Below are 17,455 nucleotides of genomic sequence, written 5' to 3' on the forward strand. Positions count from 1 at the left end.
TGAGCGCAATTGGTACATCGACCCTAAAATGTTTAGAGCACAATTGGTATATCGACCCTAAAATGTTTAGAGCGCAATTGGTATATGAAAAGGTAATTTTAAGCGCAATTGGTAAACTCCCGGATTTACGCCCATGATCTAAGGCTTGCTTGGCTATAGTGACACATCTTGCCATATCCTCATAGCTTGAATTATTGGTACAGCTTCCAACAAGACCTGAAAATAAAATATATATTATGTAATGATATGTTCGCTTTCACATATCATAATTGCAAATGCGTTTTTTTCATGCAATAAAATAAATAGGGCTAGGGACTTCATTCCCTAAAAAACCTTAAAATATGTATGCATTTATGCCTTTAAAAATTACCAAATATGCTATTAAAATATGCACTAAAAAAATTAAATAACAGTATTTAATAAAAACCTTTTTATTTTAATATGTAGACATAATTAATAAAATTTTAATTTAGAGTAAAAAAACTTGTCATAATAAATAATTGATTTTCTTCTAACACCCGAATTCTAGTCTAAAATAAAAAAAAAATACTTTTTAAAAAACATTTTTAAATTGAATATATTTTTATATTATTTAATAATTATTATAATATATTTAATATTCTTTGTATAAAATATTTATTTAATTATAAAACTACCATTTTCATATTAAAAATGCTCAAATATGCACTTATAATTAAAAAATGGTCAAATATGCAAAATATGCTACTATAAATTTTAAATGTGAACTCGTGTTACCATGAAACAAATTTCTATATTACTTAGCTATGTTTTGGATGATTATTGTACTTACTTTTAGTTAAACAACTATTCCACTCCCGCTTGGTGTTGAAATAGCTCATAGCTACTTTTTTTTCTCCAAACACGGCCGGAGATGTTTCAAAGAATCTCTGTCGGATTGTACTGTACGCCAGTTTGGTCCACGATACCTGTTAACACATTAAGAGTACTCGGTTATCAACTAACAACAAATTAATTCGAATTGTCAACCAGTTCAGGGAAGGAGTACCCCGAACTATAGTGCCCTTTGGCTACTGAGCGAAATATGTACCTGGGTCGTGAACATTTTTCTTAACGCCATAGCAGAAATATTTCGATTGATTAATCGCAAAAAAATATAATTATAATTCAAACTTTTTTTTACAATATTGTATTGTTTTGTTTTTAACTATTTTATGAAACATTATAAACATAGATGTTCCCATGATGATAAAAGATGATATTTAAATATTTAAATATTTTAGTGGCTAGTATATTGTGTATATCTTCACCTTATATAATAAAACCGATAATATGAGCATATATCTTAGAAACTTAAAGTTGGCCATGTTCGTTTATCGACTAGTTACAATGTACATGAGCTGCTGAACGTACCACGTTCCGATCGGTTACGCCGGTCGCGACCGCGACCGCGGTAAATGGCGGCGATGACCACAGTCACGAATTAAGATCTTAATTCGTGTGTACAACAAATAAACAGCACCTATTCGTGCTTCTTTTGATTTAGATCTCAAAAACTTGCTGGCTACTGCAAGACAATTCTGTGTGGTTGTAATGTAATGACGTGGGGATACATATGTGTGCTTTCCTCCTCTATTGGGTTTAGCATAGATTTCGTGAAATTTTGTAGAACTAAAACTTTCTAAAAACGAGCTGTACATTAATGTTTTACTTTTGATGAATAAATCAATTAAACTAAAAGAATCAATAAATAAATTTGAATAGTGGGAACTCAGTTCTTTTGAAACTTTGATATTGTTTAAGGTAGTTTTGTTCTGTGTAGTGGATGGAATTGGGAAAACGAATTCTTCTTCATCACTCTCATCTTCATTACCTGTACTAGAATACTCAAATTCTGACATTTATATAATTACCTAAAAATTAGTAAATTAATATACTTAAGAAATATGTAATATTTAGATGAGAGAAGCAGAGAACAGTTTAAAATTTAAATGTTTAAATTCTAATTTTGAGTTTTAACTACAGTGATTGATAATAACTGATAAAAGTGTTATCAAATGAACGCGTATCAGTTGTGTTGCCTATGTGAATAATTTCAAGGAGCAACTAATTAATGATCCAAGTAGCGTGCCGCAGAGCTTTGAAAACGATCACATGGACTTGCCTGGTATGGACGGTATGGTGGTGTATCGCCAGGTTAACGATTCCTCACGAGATCATTGGACGTATATGTATCATGCTGTTAAAGGTCGGTTTTACAAAAATGACGAAAAAAGTAAGGAATATTTTAGTGTGATTTGACGTTTAAAAAGTATTCCGAATACTGTATTCAGAATACTTGTAAGAAGTATTCAAAATACCGTATTGAATAATTTAAAAAAATATATATTCAAAAAGTATTCTAAATGTAGTATTCAGAATACTGTATTCGGAATACTACCAAAGTCTGGCTAAAAATTTGATTCATGCTCCCTGGATGCAAAATATTCTAATTTTATTTTGTACTCGTATTTTTTTGCTTTTTTAGGCATTTTAAGTTATTAATGTATCTTTTTACTTTTAAACGTCATTTTTCAACATTTTTAAGTAATTTTTTTCATATCTTAAGTCATTTTTTGTAGTTTTTGTATAATTGGGGGACCTTTATCTCAAATTTTAGGTTTTAAAGAAAATTTCTATAACATTAAAAAAATCATTTTAATATTATTATTGTGAGGTTTTTGGTGTTATACATTGATAAAATAAATGCTCTTTAAGACATACTCCGATAAAATAAAATTAATTAATAAAATGTATTATTTATAAATAATTTTTTTTCATTTATTTTGATTTTTAGATCATTTTTTGAAGTTTTTAGGGCATTTTTACATTTTTTTTTAGAGCTCTTTTACCTTTTTACAGGAGATGATCAAAGCTGGGATAAAAGTCATTGAAAATTAATACATCACTGTGCAAGGTGCAACTGTATAAGAACTAAGAAATGAAGACAAAATTAAATTTGTATAATATTTATTGAATATTTTTATGAATAAATCATACTAGGTACCTATAGCAAAAATTATATATTAAATTTAGAAATTTATTTATTAATCTGTAATTGATAAGATACACAATTCTTTAGAATAAATCTTTTTTAAACTACAAAAAAAAAAAAATAGTTAGTAGTGTTATTTTTCTTCTAAATATAAGACTACAACATTAAGTAAATTATTCCAAAAATAAATGTTATTAATCAATGCTATAGGTTTTTATACACTATTTAATGTTAAAAAGTAATAATTATTAATCAATTACGAAATACAATCTAGGACATTATTTTTAACTAAACAATGGATTCAGATAATTCTTTCCAAAAACGAAATCTTTTATTGTTCATCATGCCTTGGATCATACATGTTCTGTCTCCATCTATTGACAGATATTTTAAATCACATGCGGTCGCATTAATCCACTTGAAACTTAAATCCGGTGAATTGGGATTACTAAAACCAAACAATACTGAACGTTATAATTCACTTTTCGAAATAAACACCCAGTCATATAGTGACGGAATCATAATATTAGTTATAGACTATACATGAATTAAAAAAAAATTTTAACACACCTTGTCTTTGCGAAATTTGTCCACATTTTACACATCATTTTACACATTTCAAGTTCCGGAGAGTTGGGTTTTGGATCTACCCCAGATAGATCACGGAAAAAATAATTAACATCGTCCGCATGACATGCGCCTTTATGTAAATCGATAATGTTTTTAATTAATATTCAGTATTATTTTGTTTCGATAAAGTCAAACAAGTGTCAATATAATATTAAAAATATACATTTTTAATCAAATGTACCTATACATGTGATTAAAGTCTTTTAATGAACACATAAATACTCCATTTAATACGATAAAGATTTTTAAATCAGAAAATATATGAATCAAAGATATATTTATATATTAAATTATTTAAAACGATCAATTAATTTAAATTAAAAATAAAAGTAAAAGATTATTTAGATACCTAATAATTTATTACAACTGATATGATAGTATAAATGTACCTACTGTTTTTTGTCCATTCGATAACATTTTAAACTAATATATTATATTATAACAACCTTTTATTGCGTGCCGAAGAATTGGTCTCGTCGCAAAAATCATGTTTTTTGCACCATTAAGTTCCCCGTCAAATTTAAATTCGTATTCATAAACTGGTGAACCATTTTGCTTCAAAAAACAATCGAAGGTTTCATAAACGCCGTTGAAAAAAAATACATCACTGTGCAACTGTGTACATATTATATAAAATATAAAGTTGTGTCTACAATTATATTGTAATGAAAATTATTATTATATTAAAGAATCGACGATTATTTAATATAATAACAAAATAAATTTAAATTTAAATGTCTTTAATGTCTTAATGACTTTTATTCCTGAAATAAAATAATTATTTTACTAAAACGTTATAAATACATGGCTTCGAATAACCATGGATGTTTATTAATGATTAAATTATCAGTTATAATAATTAATTACCAATAAATCGTGCTTACGTTACATATGTTTTCCAACTTCATTGTTTCAGAACTGATATTACTTTTATTAAAATAAAAATTTTTTATTTTACTTATAGTTTCAGTACTGTACCGATTTCTAAATAGTTTTGAAATTTCATCTGTAATGTGGTGATCATCGGAAAATAGACTTATTCTATCCTCTAAAAATAAAAAAAAATAATTGTAAGACTTTAATATAACTAAAAATGTAAGTATATTAGTTTTATTATAATCGAATTAAAAGATATATTCACCAGTTAATGCTACAATTCCTTCCATATTGTTAACTCCAATGATTACGGGTACTGGAAATGTAGAGGTGGCTAAAGTTTTAGGGTGAGCTGGTAAAAATGGATTACTGATCACATCACTTTCAATAGATGGGACAAATTTGTAATCCATAAAATCTGTTTCGTCCTTTATGAATAAATCATTATTAATATTTATGATTATCTCACAAATACATTGAAATTATTATTTTCTGATTTATTGTTTAAAGTCATCTATTTTACCAACAAGATCGTATCGTTTTCAAAATGGACATATTCAAAACATATTAAACATAATATAAAACAAATTATACAAAAGACCACGTGTGAGACACAACATTTTTCTTATTGTTGGGCAAAATAGCTTATAGTGTTTTTTTAAATTTTATTAAGATTCCGAGTTTTTTAACTATGTGTTTTAGGTTTTAGTCCTTTAATTCAACCATTTTTTCTCGATTTCAGTTTTCCATAATTATTGCTGTAATATATTTTATGAAAATCTTATAGTAACTAAATTTTTAATTAAAATGAGTAAACAAAGCCACTGTATTCTCCTGCAATGTCATATACATAGTTATTAACACCACACTGACATTAAAGTTACAAATACTTTAATTAAGCATATAAATTAATTAGTTTTTCGTATATTATTATTATACCTACAGTTTGACTAATTAAATTTTTATAGATTTATTGGGAGTAAGACGATTGTAATAATGTTCTTCACTCAAACGTACATATACAAAGATTTATTACGGTACTTTACTTAGAAGTTAGAATTAATATATATAATAATTTCCTTTATGTTTGTATGTGTTTGTGTGTTTGTACCTGTAAAGTAGGGTGACCATATTCAAAAAAAAAAATAAATAAATAAACAGGACACTTTTTTGCAATGAGTAAAATATAGGTATATTGATTGTCAAAACATGAAACAATATACAATAATTACATAATATATGTATTATAAATACTACAAAAAACGGGACAATCCTATTTAAAATAGGATGTATGGTCAGTGGTCACCCTACTGTAAAGAAATTAATTAAAATTCAATATTTACAAACCTTGAATTCAGTTTCTTTCACTAAATCAATCGCTGATACATTTTTTAAGTATTTTAGTATTTCTTTGGGATCATTACTTAAACATCCTAAGTTTTTGGCTAACTTATAGGCTGAAGCTTTATGATTTTCAGTAAACGCCCAAGGGTTAAAGGCACTTCCACTTTGCATAATTGCTTTTTGGAATAAACCTAAAATTAAATTATATTAAATATTAATGATTATCATATTATTCTGTTGTCTAACGATGATAACAATATTAGGTGGATCGAGAATATCACAATAATAGACTCAAGTCTTGATAGTAATTGTCAACTGACAATCGATACAATTGTAGGCATAATACGAAAATTTAATTGGAATTTATTAACATAATTTTTTTATTTTTTTGTCGTAGTTAATAAAACTTTTAAAATTTAACCTCTGGATTGTGGTGATATTGTGTGATAATGAACAGACGCTGATCCTGCACTTTCACCGAATATGGTGATATTGTTTACATCACCCCCAAATGCAGCTATATTCGCTTTAACCCATTTGATTGCAAATAGTTGATCTTTCAAGCCCACGTTTCCAGGACACTCGTCAATATCCAAGTTTAGAAATCCTGAACAAAAATAATATTTTAAATTTATTATTATATAATTATTTTTATATTATATTTAATTGGTTTATGTTTTAAAGACCTGGCTGAAATTATATATCATGTACCTACAGAAAATGCTAATTTAAAAAAACTGGTGTTTTTAATGTTTCTAAAACTAGTAATTTTTAACTATCTATAACAAAAATCTTAAACTATTTGATAGTATATTGTTATTTTATCAAGAATTTTGATTTTGTAAAAATATAAACTTAAGATAATTTTTTTTAATCGACCCATGCTCAATTTCTTTTATAATTATTGTTGGTAAGCCAAATTTATGGAAAAACTTGTTTTAAATTTTTTATTTTTAGCTTCTTATAAATTTTTACTACAAAATAATTTGCAAATTTAATATTCATATGATTTCGACGAATTTTGTTAATATTTGAACTTTAAACGCTAATAAAATAAATTGTAAATAACAATTTATTATTTTTTTTTTTTTGAACAAGGAACAACGTATATAAAATACTTTGTATAAAATTTACACACTTTTTAAAAAATTTTATACCGCTATTACAAAAAAAAAATACTTAGAAAAATCGAAAATTTTAGCTGTCTAGGTAAAAGTGGCTAAAAAAAAACCAAAATAATTTAATAATTTAACCACATAAGTATAAATAATGCTAATATAAATATTTGGTGAAATTTTCAAGTATTTAGGTACCTATTGTAATTCGTTTTTGAATTACAATTATAACAATGTAAAAGAGCAATTTTGTCAACAATTGGTTTTGTATAAAAATTCTTGTTTTTTTTTTAAAAAATCAAATGAATTATAATATACTTAATATAATAATATCATTTATTAATTGAATATCTTGTTAATGATCACCTAGGGCGTTTAGACGATAATTTATTGTGACGACAATCACGTTTTCGTCGATAAAATAATCGGGAGAATATTCATTCATTGACCCACTGCCATAGTTAAAGGCACCTCCATGTATGAATATCATAACAGCAAGTTTTCCATTCAATTCGTTCTGCTAATAACAGTAAGTTACAAAGATATTATACACAAAGTCCACAAATTATGTATAATAATAGAGTATCAAACTTTATGAAATGTTTTTACGACCTGTGGCACCGATATATTTAGGTACAAGCAATCTTCACTTCCAACGATGTGATTCGTCATAAAAACGTACTGCGTGCATTTGTCTCTTTCTGAAACAGCATTTAAAACTCCAGACCATCCGGGATGTTTGACAGGAGCCTATAAAAACAAATCTTCAAATATGGTTTTAAATATTTTCTGCAGTACTATGGTATTCTAAAATTATAATGAAAGCATTATAAAATATAATTTAAGATAAATTCATTACTTATTATATAATCATATATTCATATTATGTTAATCCTTTCAGAATAATTACGTGAAATTTTTGTTGAGGAATAAAAAATGAAAGCGAGACAACAAAGCGGAAAAATTAGTCTTTTCGTCCAAAAACTAGTTTGACATAGACGCAACTTGACCTTTAAAACGTGATGTATTAAGACTTTCTGCAATACCTCAGAGAAATTGAGTAACTTTTATTTATTTCATTCATATTAAATAAATTATAATATATTATATATTTTAAATCAACATAATTTTTATGGGTTTCATGCTATATTATATTGTTATTTTAGTGTCAGTAAAGCACAATAATAATAATTAGGTATTAAAAGAATAAGATGTGCTAAATTTGAACTAAGATATGCCATGACCCCCCCCCCATCTCCAAGTTGCACCACTGTGTTTGAATTGACGATTTTTTTTTATAATATAGTTATATTATAAATTATATACAAGCGGATAATTTTTATTTAATTTTATTCAAAAATTTATTCTATATCTTTGTTTTCTGAAATATGGACTTGTTATTGCCAATTGATGATAAATGATAATTTTACATAAACAACAACGCACAAGATGACATATTTTGTTAATAAATAAATAAATTAACTATTAAGTAAAATATAAATGTATAATGTATATTTTATAAAGTTAAAAAGGTATCTAATAAAATGGCTATAGATGAAAATCGTTTAATAGAACAATCAATAGGTCCCACTGTCATGACCGATGGGTAAACTAATTTATGCATAAAAGTATTTTTTTAGTTTATTAATTGGAATGTTAGTCACAGTGTGGTGCAAATAAGTGAGTGCAGTTTTTTTTCTTATAATATAATATATTATGAAATATTATTATTATACCTTAATAATATGAAGGCCTTTATCACACATAATAATATATAACATTAAAAAAACTGCTCTAAACATAATATTTACAATACGTTCTATATAGTATAATAGATTATTATTTAGTATTGATACCAAAGATATTATACTATAATATAATATATTTCGTTTTATTTTTATATATTTAAACTTTAAAGAAAGTACCAACTGTAATTGACAATATATATGTACGAAACTGTTCACCTTGAATCTTAAGTCGTTAACGGGTGGTTGAGCGTAGGGTATGCCTAGAAAACTGACGTAAGGTTTGTTTGACAATAGCGTTTTTTTTTTAAGTCCTTTTAGAGCACCTTGTTCAATGACGACTTCCATTTTCCCCACTGAGTGTTATGATCTGGAAAATAAATGTATTGTTATACAGTTTGATGAACTTTTAATACTCTGTCCTATTGAAAAAAATACCAGTGATTTGTAGAAATATTTTTATGAAAAACATTTTATGATATTTTTATTATTGTCATTTGTTTCTATTTTTATCATTTTTGTACATAATATTTATAGGTATCTATAATAATAATATTTGTTATTTCTGGACCGGTTATGAATAGGTAATTATAATATTGTAAGCTCATAACGATGGTACCTTTAGCCATCGATCATCGGCTTAGCGAAACACCTGTTCGACAGTCAATCGTTAGTCGTTAAATTGTTATTGCTGGATTTGTTGTAACAACTATACTGAGTGCACCGTGAGAGTGCAAGTCGGGCTATCAAGTTCTGCGCATCCTCCTGTGTCTCCCTCCTGTCAAAACTGGTTTCCTTATGGCAGAGTGACGTTTGGGGATGCGCAGTAAAACCGATTTTGATCGCCGCCGACTTGCGCTCTCTCAGTGCACTCAGTATAGGTACCTGTTACATTAACACCCAATCGTCCCTCGTCGCCGAGTGCTACACTGCTATTGATTATAACCCCCATTGATATACGTTTACAAGATTTACTACTTTTAACTTGACGATTTGTTATATTATGTGACTATTTTACTTCCTTCCGATAATAGTATTTATGTATAGATATAAATTATTGCATTATTTTGAGATGTCGTTTTCTGAAAGTGTTAATGAGCATAAATCTAATTTTTAGCAATTTTGCGTGTTTCTGTTAAAAATTAAACAATGATTCGACTTTCTATTAAACTTAAATATTAGAAATTATGTCAAAATAAAAAACTGTCCCTTGTTTTGTTTACAAGTTTCTAACACCACAGTCTGCATGAACTTAAATAATATTAACTATTACCAATGTCAACTACAAAAAAATATTCATTCTATATCGTCTTACTATACAATTACCTACATTAATATCATATCAATATTCTATTACAATACTTGACAACCCTTCTCGACACTTAAAATATGTTAGTATCTTCTTAATCTTCAATCTTGCACAATAAAAATAAAATTATATATATGTATACTTCTCGAACATATTTCTTTTTCTACGTATCTGTTATGTTTAACTATTGTTCTTTTCTAACATTCTGTTTAGGAACTTACTGTACCTACTCACGTCCTATATATTTTGGAAAATATAGTCCACTAAACAGAATTTTTGCGCAAGGTAACAACTGACATTTGCGTAATTTGTGGTTACTGGTTAATTTTTATTTAGAGGAGACTGAATGTAGTAAAATGAAAAATCTATTTGGAAAATAAAATAGACACATAATTGCCTCTTCAATAAAATATCCGGGAACAGTATCCTCGCAGCCATGCTTACTACAATTTTCTTATAAAATCGTATTATTCTTTAATTGTCTGTTACCTAATTAAAAACAACATTATTCTAATTATTTATTATTAGGTATATTATGCATGATGCCATGAGTCATCTCTCCTGTTATTTTATATCTTTATATAGGTATGAGATTATATATTTTAAATATTATACCTATACTTAAGACTTAAGTGGCTATCAATCATCATGTATTTGCGCCAAATTTATCTGATATAATAATGATAATTAAGTAGTATATTTTTCTCAAATAATAGCCAATTAAATAATTATAATTTTAATAATCAATAATATTTTATTTAAATCATATAGTTAATTGTACTAATTTTTCAAAAATAATAATCAATTACAAATACACATTTTTTTGAAACAATAATCAAAGTTGGTTCAAATTACTTTTAAAAATTATAGGCTATGTAGGTTATAAATAATAATAGTTAATAATACATTTTTTTTTAAATTATCTATAAAATTAATTATAACAAGAATAAACAAATACATATTACATAAAATACCATCCCAATCTTAATTATAATTAAATGCAACTATTTGAACATAGGTATGTCTGATAAAATCACACTGTTATCGTTCTTTTGACGAATAAGAACACCTATCTATCCCTATCTATTCGATAACAAAGTACCTATATCAAGGTGGATATATATATATCACCTAACCTAACCTATTCAATGACCATATACAACCTATATAACAGAGCAAGTTCCAAGGTTTTTATGCATAACATATGTATAAATAAAATCATTTCATCATATTATTATAAACTATAGTAGACACAATTTAAATAAAAATGTATAATAATAACTACTATCTACAACTACACAGGCCACAATACCACAATACCACAACACGTGATACTATACAAACAGCATTCTTATAATTTATAAAAAGATCAGATACATTTGAAAATTATATCAGTAGCCAGTAAGCATTCATTTAAAAGGAATTCTTGACCAATTAAAGACACAAAAACAGATAAAAGCATACAGATCAAAATGAAATTTCGAGAAAAAACTTCCCTGCGTCATTGCAGATACACGAATAATTCATATTATTATACATTGTATTGACGTATTGTGTATAGTTGTTATCGTTTATAATACTAAACGTTTATATATTATTATTTGCAATATTTCAAACAATTTTATTTTTTGTCTGGTCTTAAAAATTTAAAAATGTTTTTTTTAATTAATATAATATGTTATCTGCCTATAATTATTATGAATATCCGCTTTTTTCTGATAACTAATACCACGTAATAATATTTTACCGAGCACTAAGCAAAGTTATATTAATTAAGTATAGATCTTTACTCAAAAGAATTGAAAATAAATTTATATAGGTACCTAACACTTAGATATTAAAATATATAATTAATACCTATCAATCTAACCTCGCGTGATTTCCGCAAAGTGAACATTTCGATAACCTCGTCTCGGTAACCTATTGAATAATCTTTTACACGAATTCATTAGGTGAAACTTAACTGTGTGTTAATTTGATTAGTAATATTATACCTATGTATATGAATATATGATTCACCTTGAACTTTGGTTAAGCAAAGAATGGATTAGTTCAGAAAGTGACTTTCAATATCAAATACGTTTTACGTTTTAGATTCTGAACGAAATGATAATTGGTTTAATAATGACGTGTTTTTTAATAGAAAAATGCTTCTATTATTAACTTTAAAGACAGTTTCTGGTAGCAAATAGGTAGTATATTCCTTAAAGGATCATCTAAAGAAGAAGAAAATTGTTTAGTACTTTTAAAAGATGAGAAAAAAATAAACAAAAAAAAATATTACAAATGTACTTGTACAACAAGATTTGAGTATATTTCGTCATCAAGTCACTGTAATGTATTAGTTAAACTTGAATTCAACAATAAATCATTACATAGCTTTGATAGCTATAGGTATTTATGTAAGTACTATACAATAAGAGCTAGTTCCTCAGTTTTTAAATTTGTTATTTTATAACAGGCTTTCTTCAATACGGCGACTATTCGAATAAGTACAATTTTTCAAACTACTAACCTACCTTTATATTGTTAGTAGCTACTTGGTACCACTCTCTGTACTATAATATAAATTTCACTTATAAACCTACACTATACGTAAATCAGATTAACATTCACACGTGCAAGAATAAAAATATATAATATTAGTGAAATATGCAGTTTTATTTAACTATAGCTACAACGATTTTTTTTCAAACTATTTATTTTAATGAATCACATTTCGTTTCAGTTCAGTGGCATAGTTATGATTTTGTTCTGGAGGGTTATATAATTTATTAGTTAAATATAAAGTGGGGGGCTCAATAAGTCAATGCATTGAACATTAAAAAATAAAGCTCTGGGGGAGATCTATCCCCATATCCCCTCCATAACTACGCCACTGTTTCAATTTATCGAGCGCCAATGAATTCGGTATACAGTATATTATACAACATATCAGACATTGTATATATTATACTTTTTTACCAACGTACTTTGTCTGATGCTTACATCAGCAGTTCTCAAACTGTGCTCATACTATAATCCTTGCGTGGAAAAATTTCATTGTGGTTTAATTTATTAGAAAAAAAAAAATTAAAAAATGTAAATAACAGTTATTTTAATGAGATCATACACGCGTATCAAAATAAAGCATATTGCGCATAATTATTAATTTCTCATAGTGAAAAAATGGATGTTGGTTTTTAATTCATGTGTCACATCATATAAATAAAGAAAATTACTAACTAGGTACGACACTGTACCGAAAATATATTTTAACTGTAAATAACGCAGCTTAACGAGACTAAACATAACCTGACTTAAACCCGGATCTGTGAAATTCGCCGGTTCACGTGCGCACATAATATAATGTTGTGTCTATACTCTATAGATTTAAAGTAATCGCCGCAAGTACAAACATTACTATATTAGTATATTACATAATGGTTGTTTTAATTTTATGCATCGATCGCGACTAAAACAAGCAGACATGTGCACGTGCCAACTGGTATATGTATTATGTTATACAATATACAGTTATAGTTGTTATAGTCTTATATCGGGTGCAGCATACAGTATGATAGCGTGCAGTAGGTAACTATAATATACATTAAAATAGCATCATCGTACATCGTATTGAATGCGTAGGTATAGTTTATCTATAGGTACGTTTTTAATACATACATAGAAGTACAGCGAATAATTACATAATTATTCGTAATAATTTATATAAAACTACAATATTATGCATGATAAATAATTATTATAAACAATAAGTTATATTCTTCACGACATGTAAATACTCGCTAATAAAATTCAGTTAGAAATAATATTTACTGAAGGTAGTTCATGGACGTACGCAATAAAAAAAGGTTGGGGGGGGGGTGAAAATCAGTTATTAAAAAATAGAACTTTTTTCAAATTATCTTGTACCCATCGCGTCAATATACAATAGGTATAATTTTATTTTATTTATAAATCTTGTTTAAGTATTTTTATTTTTATTCAAATTTTATTACATTAGTTATTTTAATTTGTTAGTATTACATTTTTATTACAAAAATCAAATGTTTCGGAGAGTGTTTGAACACCTAAAACACCCCCGTGTGTACGTCCCTGGAAGGTACCTATACATTTTTATTTTATAAAAATAATATACAAACATAAACATATACGTAAGTATGTAGATAACGTAATTGTTTTAATAATTTCCGATTGATTAGAAGATATAATTAATTTTTTTTAAATGCTTAATATTTATTATGTTTAATTACTAACATTCGTAATTTGTAATGTTATTATGATTGGAGTAAATGTGTAATAAATGATCGTCATAAAATATTGTTAAAAGTATGCATTATATAAATAGAAACCCGCTATTATATATAGAACCATCTGAAAGACTTATATATGGATCGCTATAATACGGATATTTGGGTGGGACTATTTTCCTCCAAAAATGACACATCGTTTATTTTCACTGTACATTTTTATCAAAATAATAAAGAAATGTATTTCTTTCCTAACCTAACATTTCCATTTCCCTCCACATACATTTTTAGACAAGAATCGTGTTTATGTTCCTCAAAATACTGAATTCGTTTAATAATTTTTTTCAAATATTAAGTTTATTAATTTTGTGTATGATACAAATTATCTGATTTATACCATTTTGTAAAAATACATAAAACACTTTTAATATCAATAATATGTAGGTAGATAATTGGAAATTCACGATGATTTTTAGCTTTTAAGTACTATGTTATACTTTAATTTGCAGTTTTTATAGATCTAAATTAATATTTTACTATACTAATTTTGTATTTAATGTATTTACCCTTCTATACATTTTATAGAACAATAATATTGACCGGAAAATGATAGGTTAATTTAAATCTACTGGAGTTTATTAAGTATGTTTAATTATTGTAAAAATACATCAAAAAAATAAATTAACAACAATCGTAATGCATAAACAGGAAATCATTTAGTTCATACATTATGAATAATAAGATGAATACTTAAAAAACCAAAGTTATAATTTATGACAGCGAATAAATTATTCAAAAAAATTAAAATTATCTATTTATTTATCATTTTATTATACATGCGCATATGAACACATGGTTTTAGTAAATAATTTTAAAACCAAACATAATTTTTATAATAATTGTTGAAGATATTAAAACTTAATGCTAATTTATGAGTACTTACATATTTAGGTACATATAATTTGAAAGTACCTAATCATAATAATTTTGTTTATTTATTTTATTATAACGGTAATAATATATTTCTGTTTCATTCCAAAATCAAATTGTTCGTAGAAATGATACTTTTGAACGGCGATGATAAAAATTGTATCTTGCCTTTTTTTTAATCTGCTTATAGCAAGATAATTGGTTGGTACGTCTGTTTAAATCTGAGCGGTTTATCATATTTTATTTCGAGGATTATACCACTAGATAACGTAATTGGTGTAAAAGCAAAATCGTCTTTTGACAAGCCACGACCCACGAGGACTAAGGAATTACCTTATCAAATCACGAAATATTAGGGTAAAATAAAATTTTTTCGTAATTCGTAAATAAGTAAAATGACGAAGGAATAAAATTTGAATACAATAATAATGAGTAATGACAAAGGAAATGAATATAATACTATACTGCAGTAAAACGTTAGAGAGTAATAGTATACAAATTGTAAATCGCAACTAACTAAAATATTAAGGTAGGTACACGACTATCATAAACATATTTTATTATCGACTTTACACGATTACATTTACACTATTATCTCGATTCACAGCGAATTGGTCAAAATATTTTTATATTATTCAAGTCTCACGCACATACCTAGGTATTATTATAACTTTTATTATATTTAGACAATTGCCGTAATTGCAATTGTATATTTAAAAAAAAATCAGAAAATAAAAATCTTACCTGTCTGAAAATTGACTGTCGTATTATTATTATAGGTACTTTAGTGAAAAAGAATGATTTGAATCGATTTAAAGAAAAATAAATTATAGAAACGCACGCGATTAATGTAGGTGTTCCAACTAAGAACCATACAGCATAAGTACAATTATAGTACTGACTATAATAATAGGTACTGTACGTCAAATACTACTGAATAGACTCAAGCCGTTTATTCGTGTAATTCGTATTTAGCGCACGTTCGACTATGTATAGTGACGACTTCTCACTACTCACTAGTCACCAGTCGCTAGTCGCTACTCGAGGATGAAAATCGGCATAGCTTCGTTAACAGTTTAACACGATGACCCGCAGCGATCCCAGTGAGCAGGTTTCATTTTAACTGTGGAACACAAAAATTGTCGTAATATAAAAAAAAAAAATATGTACCTATAGGTATGTTATGGGTAAGTAGTATATTTTTCTTTATAAATCTGAAATCATCTATATCGTGTAGCATACAAGTTATTGTACAATGTACATATGATATTATACGCGCATTCATAATATTAAACAGATACGCGTACAACCATCAATTTATTATTGTATCTTATAAATACACGATAATATTGGAATATTTGATATTTTAATATTTTATTTCTGTTGATTATCGATAAGACGATATTCAATATCTACAAAAAAATTATTTTAATCATATGATTAAAAATGGTTACTTTTTATTAAACCCAAAAATTAATACAATTTATTAGACAACATGTATTTAAAATTTAGATAGGTACCCATAAATTAATTTGTATAATACGAATATCTCCTCCGTATGATATTTATGTCCCTTTTGTGCACCTACCCTACGACCTATTGGGCTTGGAACTATTTATAAAAACATATTTTACATAAGACAAAAATAGTTAGGTAGAAATAACATGTTCATAATATTTTAATTTTTTTAAAGCAGTCAAAGTAGGTAGGTAGGTACTATGAACTTATATATAATCTTATGGTACTTACTAGGCTATACAATGTTTAAATTAAAAATCCTTTTTTATATTTATATAATATAATATGTGATAAGTATACCAGTATACGTACTGCTATGCAATTAAACATATTATAGCCTATCTAATATTTTAAGCTATAATAAAAAACTGTTTAAACTGTAAAAAACAAAAAAGTACCTATGAATCATTAGATAAATTATTGAAACCTTTCAAAATTCCAATACCTACTTATAATGTATTAATGTATAATATGATTCAATGTTGGATCAAATAAAACCGTGTTATTCAATAGTAATAGGTACTAAGTTGTATTTATATTTTATTTAAATCAAAATATTTTAATAGACTATTACTTATTAATTATGAATATTCAATTTATATAATAATCATATATTCATATACCAATATACCTAAGACCTAATTTATATAAGGTACCTACCTATATGGTATAATTACAAATCGTAATATCATACAACATACCTACTCTATTTAGAAGCTAAAAAA

At 26.3% G+C, this 17,455-nt stretch overlaps 1 protein-coding gene and 1 long non-coding RNA gene across 6 annotated transcripts; one reads left to right on the forward strand and one right to left on the reverse strand.

The window, feature by feature from the left end:
• The first annotated feature begins 962 nt into the window (after window positions 1–962).
• On the forward strand, window positions 963–3,017 carry LOC126553029 (uncharacterized). Its single transcript, XR_007606433.1, has 2 exons — window positions 963–2,254; window positions 2,881–3,017. It is a non-coding gene; the product is annotated as an uncharacterized LOC126553029 (long non-coding RNA).
• Window positions 2,972–16,249, reverse strand: LOC126553023 (juvenile hormone esterase-like). Of its 5 annotated transcripts, none has more exons than XM_050208221.1 (11): window positions 15,957–16,249; window positions 8,943–9,093; window positions 7,591–7,728; window positions 7,345–7,498; window positions 6,285–6,470; window positions 5,867–6,054; window positions 4,785–4,947; window positions 4,528–4,691; window positions 4,090–4,258; window positions 3,584–3,713; window positions 2,972–3,461 (listed from the first exon to the last, which is right to left on the reverse strand). In XM_050208221.1, the coding sequence occupies exons 2-11, from the start codon at window positions 9,069–9,071 to the stop codon at window positions 3,302–3,304; spliced, it is 1,581 nt and encodes a 526-aa protein (XP_050064178.1). In that variant the 5' UTR covers window positions 9,072–9,093; window positions 15,957–16,249; the 3' UTR covers window positions 2,972–3,301. The 5 variants fall into 5 exon arrangements, with proteins under 5 accessions (XP_050064178.1, XP_050064177.1, XP_050064175.1 ...); XM_050208220.1 differs by having other exon boundaries at window positions 7,345–7,495; window positions 8,904–9,093; window positions 15,957–16,216; XM_050208218.1 differs by having other exon boundaries at window positions 8,904–9,093; window positions 15,957–16,216.
• Window positions 16,250–17,455: the final 1,206 nt, after the last annotated feature.

Source organism: Aphis gossypii, unplaced genomic scaffold (assembly GCF_020184175.1).
Source record: "Aphis gossypii isolate Hap1 unplaced genomic scaffold, ASM2018417v2 Contig00050, whole genome shotgun sequence".
Taxonomy (NCBI): domain Eukaryota; kingdom Metazoa; phylum Arthropoda; class Insecta; order Hemiptera; family Aphididae; genus Aphis; species Aphis gossypii.

What these genes read in the sequence shown, in the direction of transcription:
- LOC126553023 (XM_050208218.1), bottom strand. Translation starts at nt 9,071, where the DNA reads ATGGAAGTCGTCATTGAACAAGGTGCTCTAAAAGGACTTAAAAAAAAA. An exon ending in TTATCGTCTAAACGCCCTAG is followed by an intron (nt 6,471 to 7,344) that starts GTGATCATTAAC and finishes ATTTTTGTTCAG; the next exon opens with GATTTCTAAACTTGGATATT. An exon ending in AATATCACCACAATCCAGAG is followed by an intron (nt 6,055 to 6,284) that starts GTTAAATTTTAA and finishes ATTTAATTTTAG; the next exon opens with GTTTATTCCAAAAAGCAATT.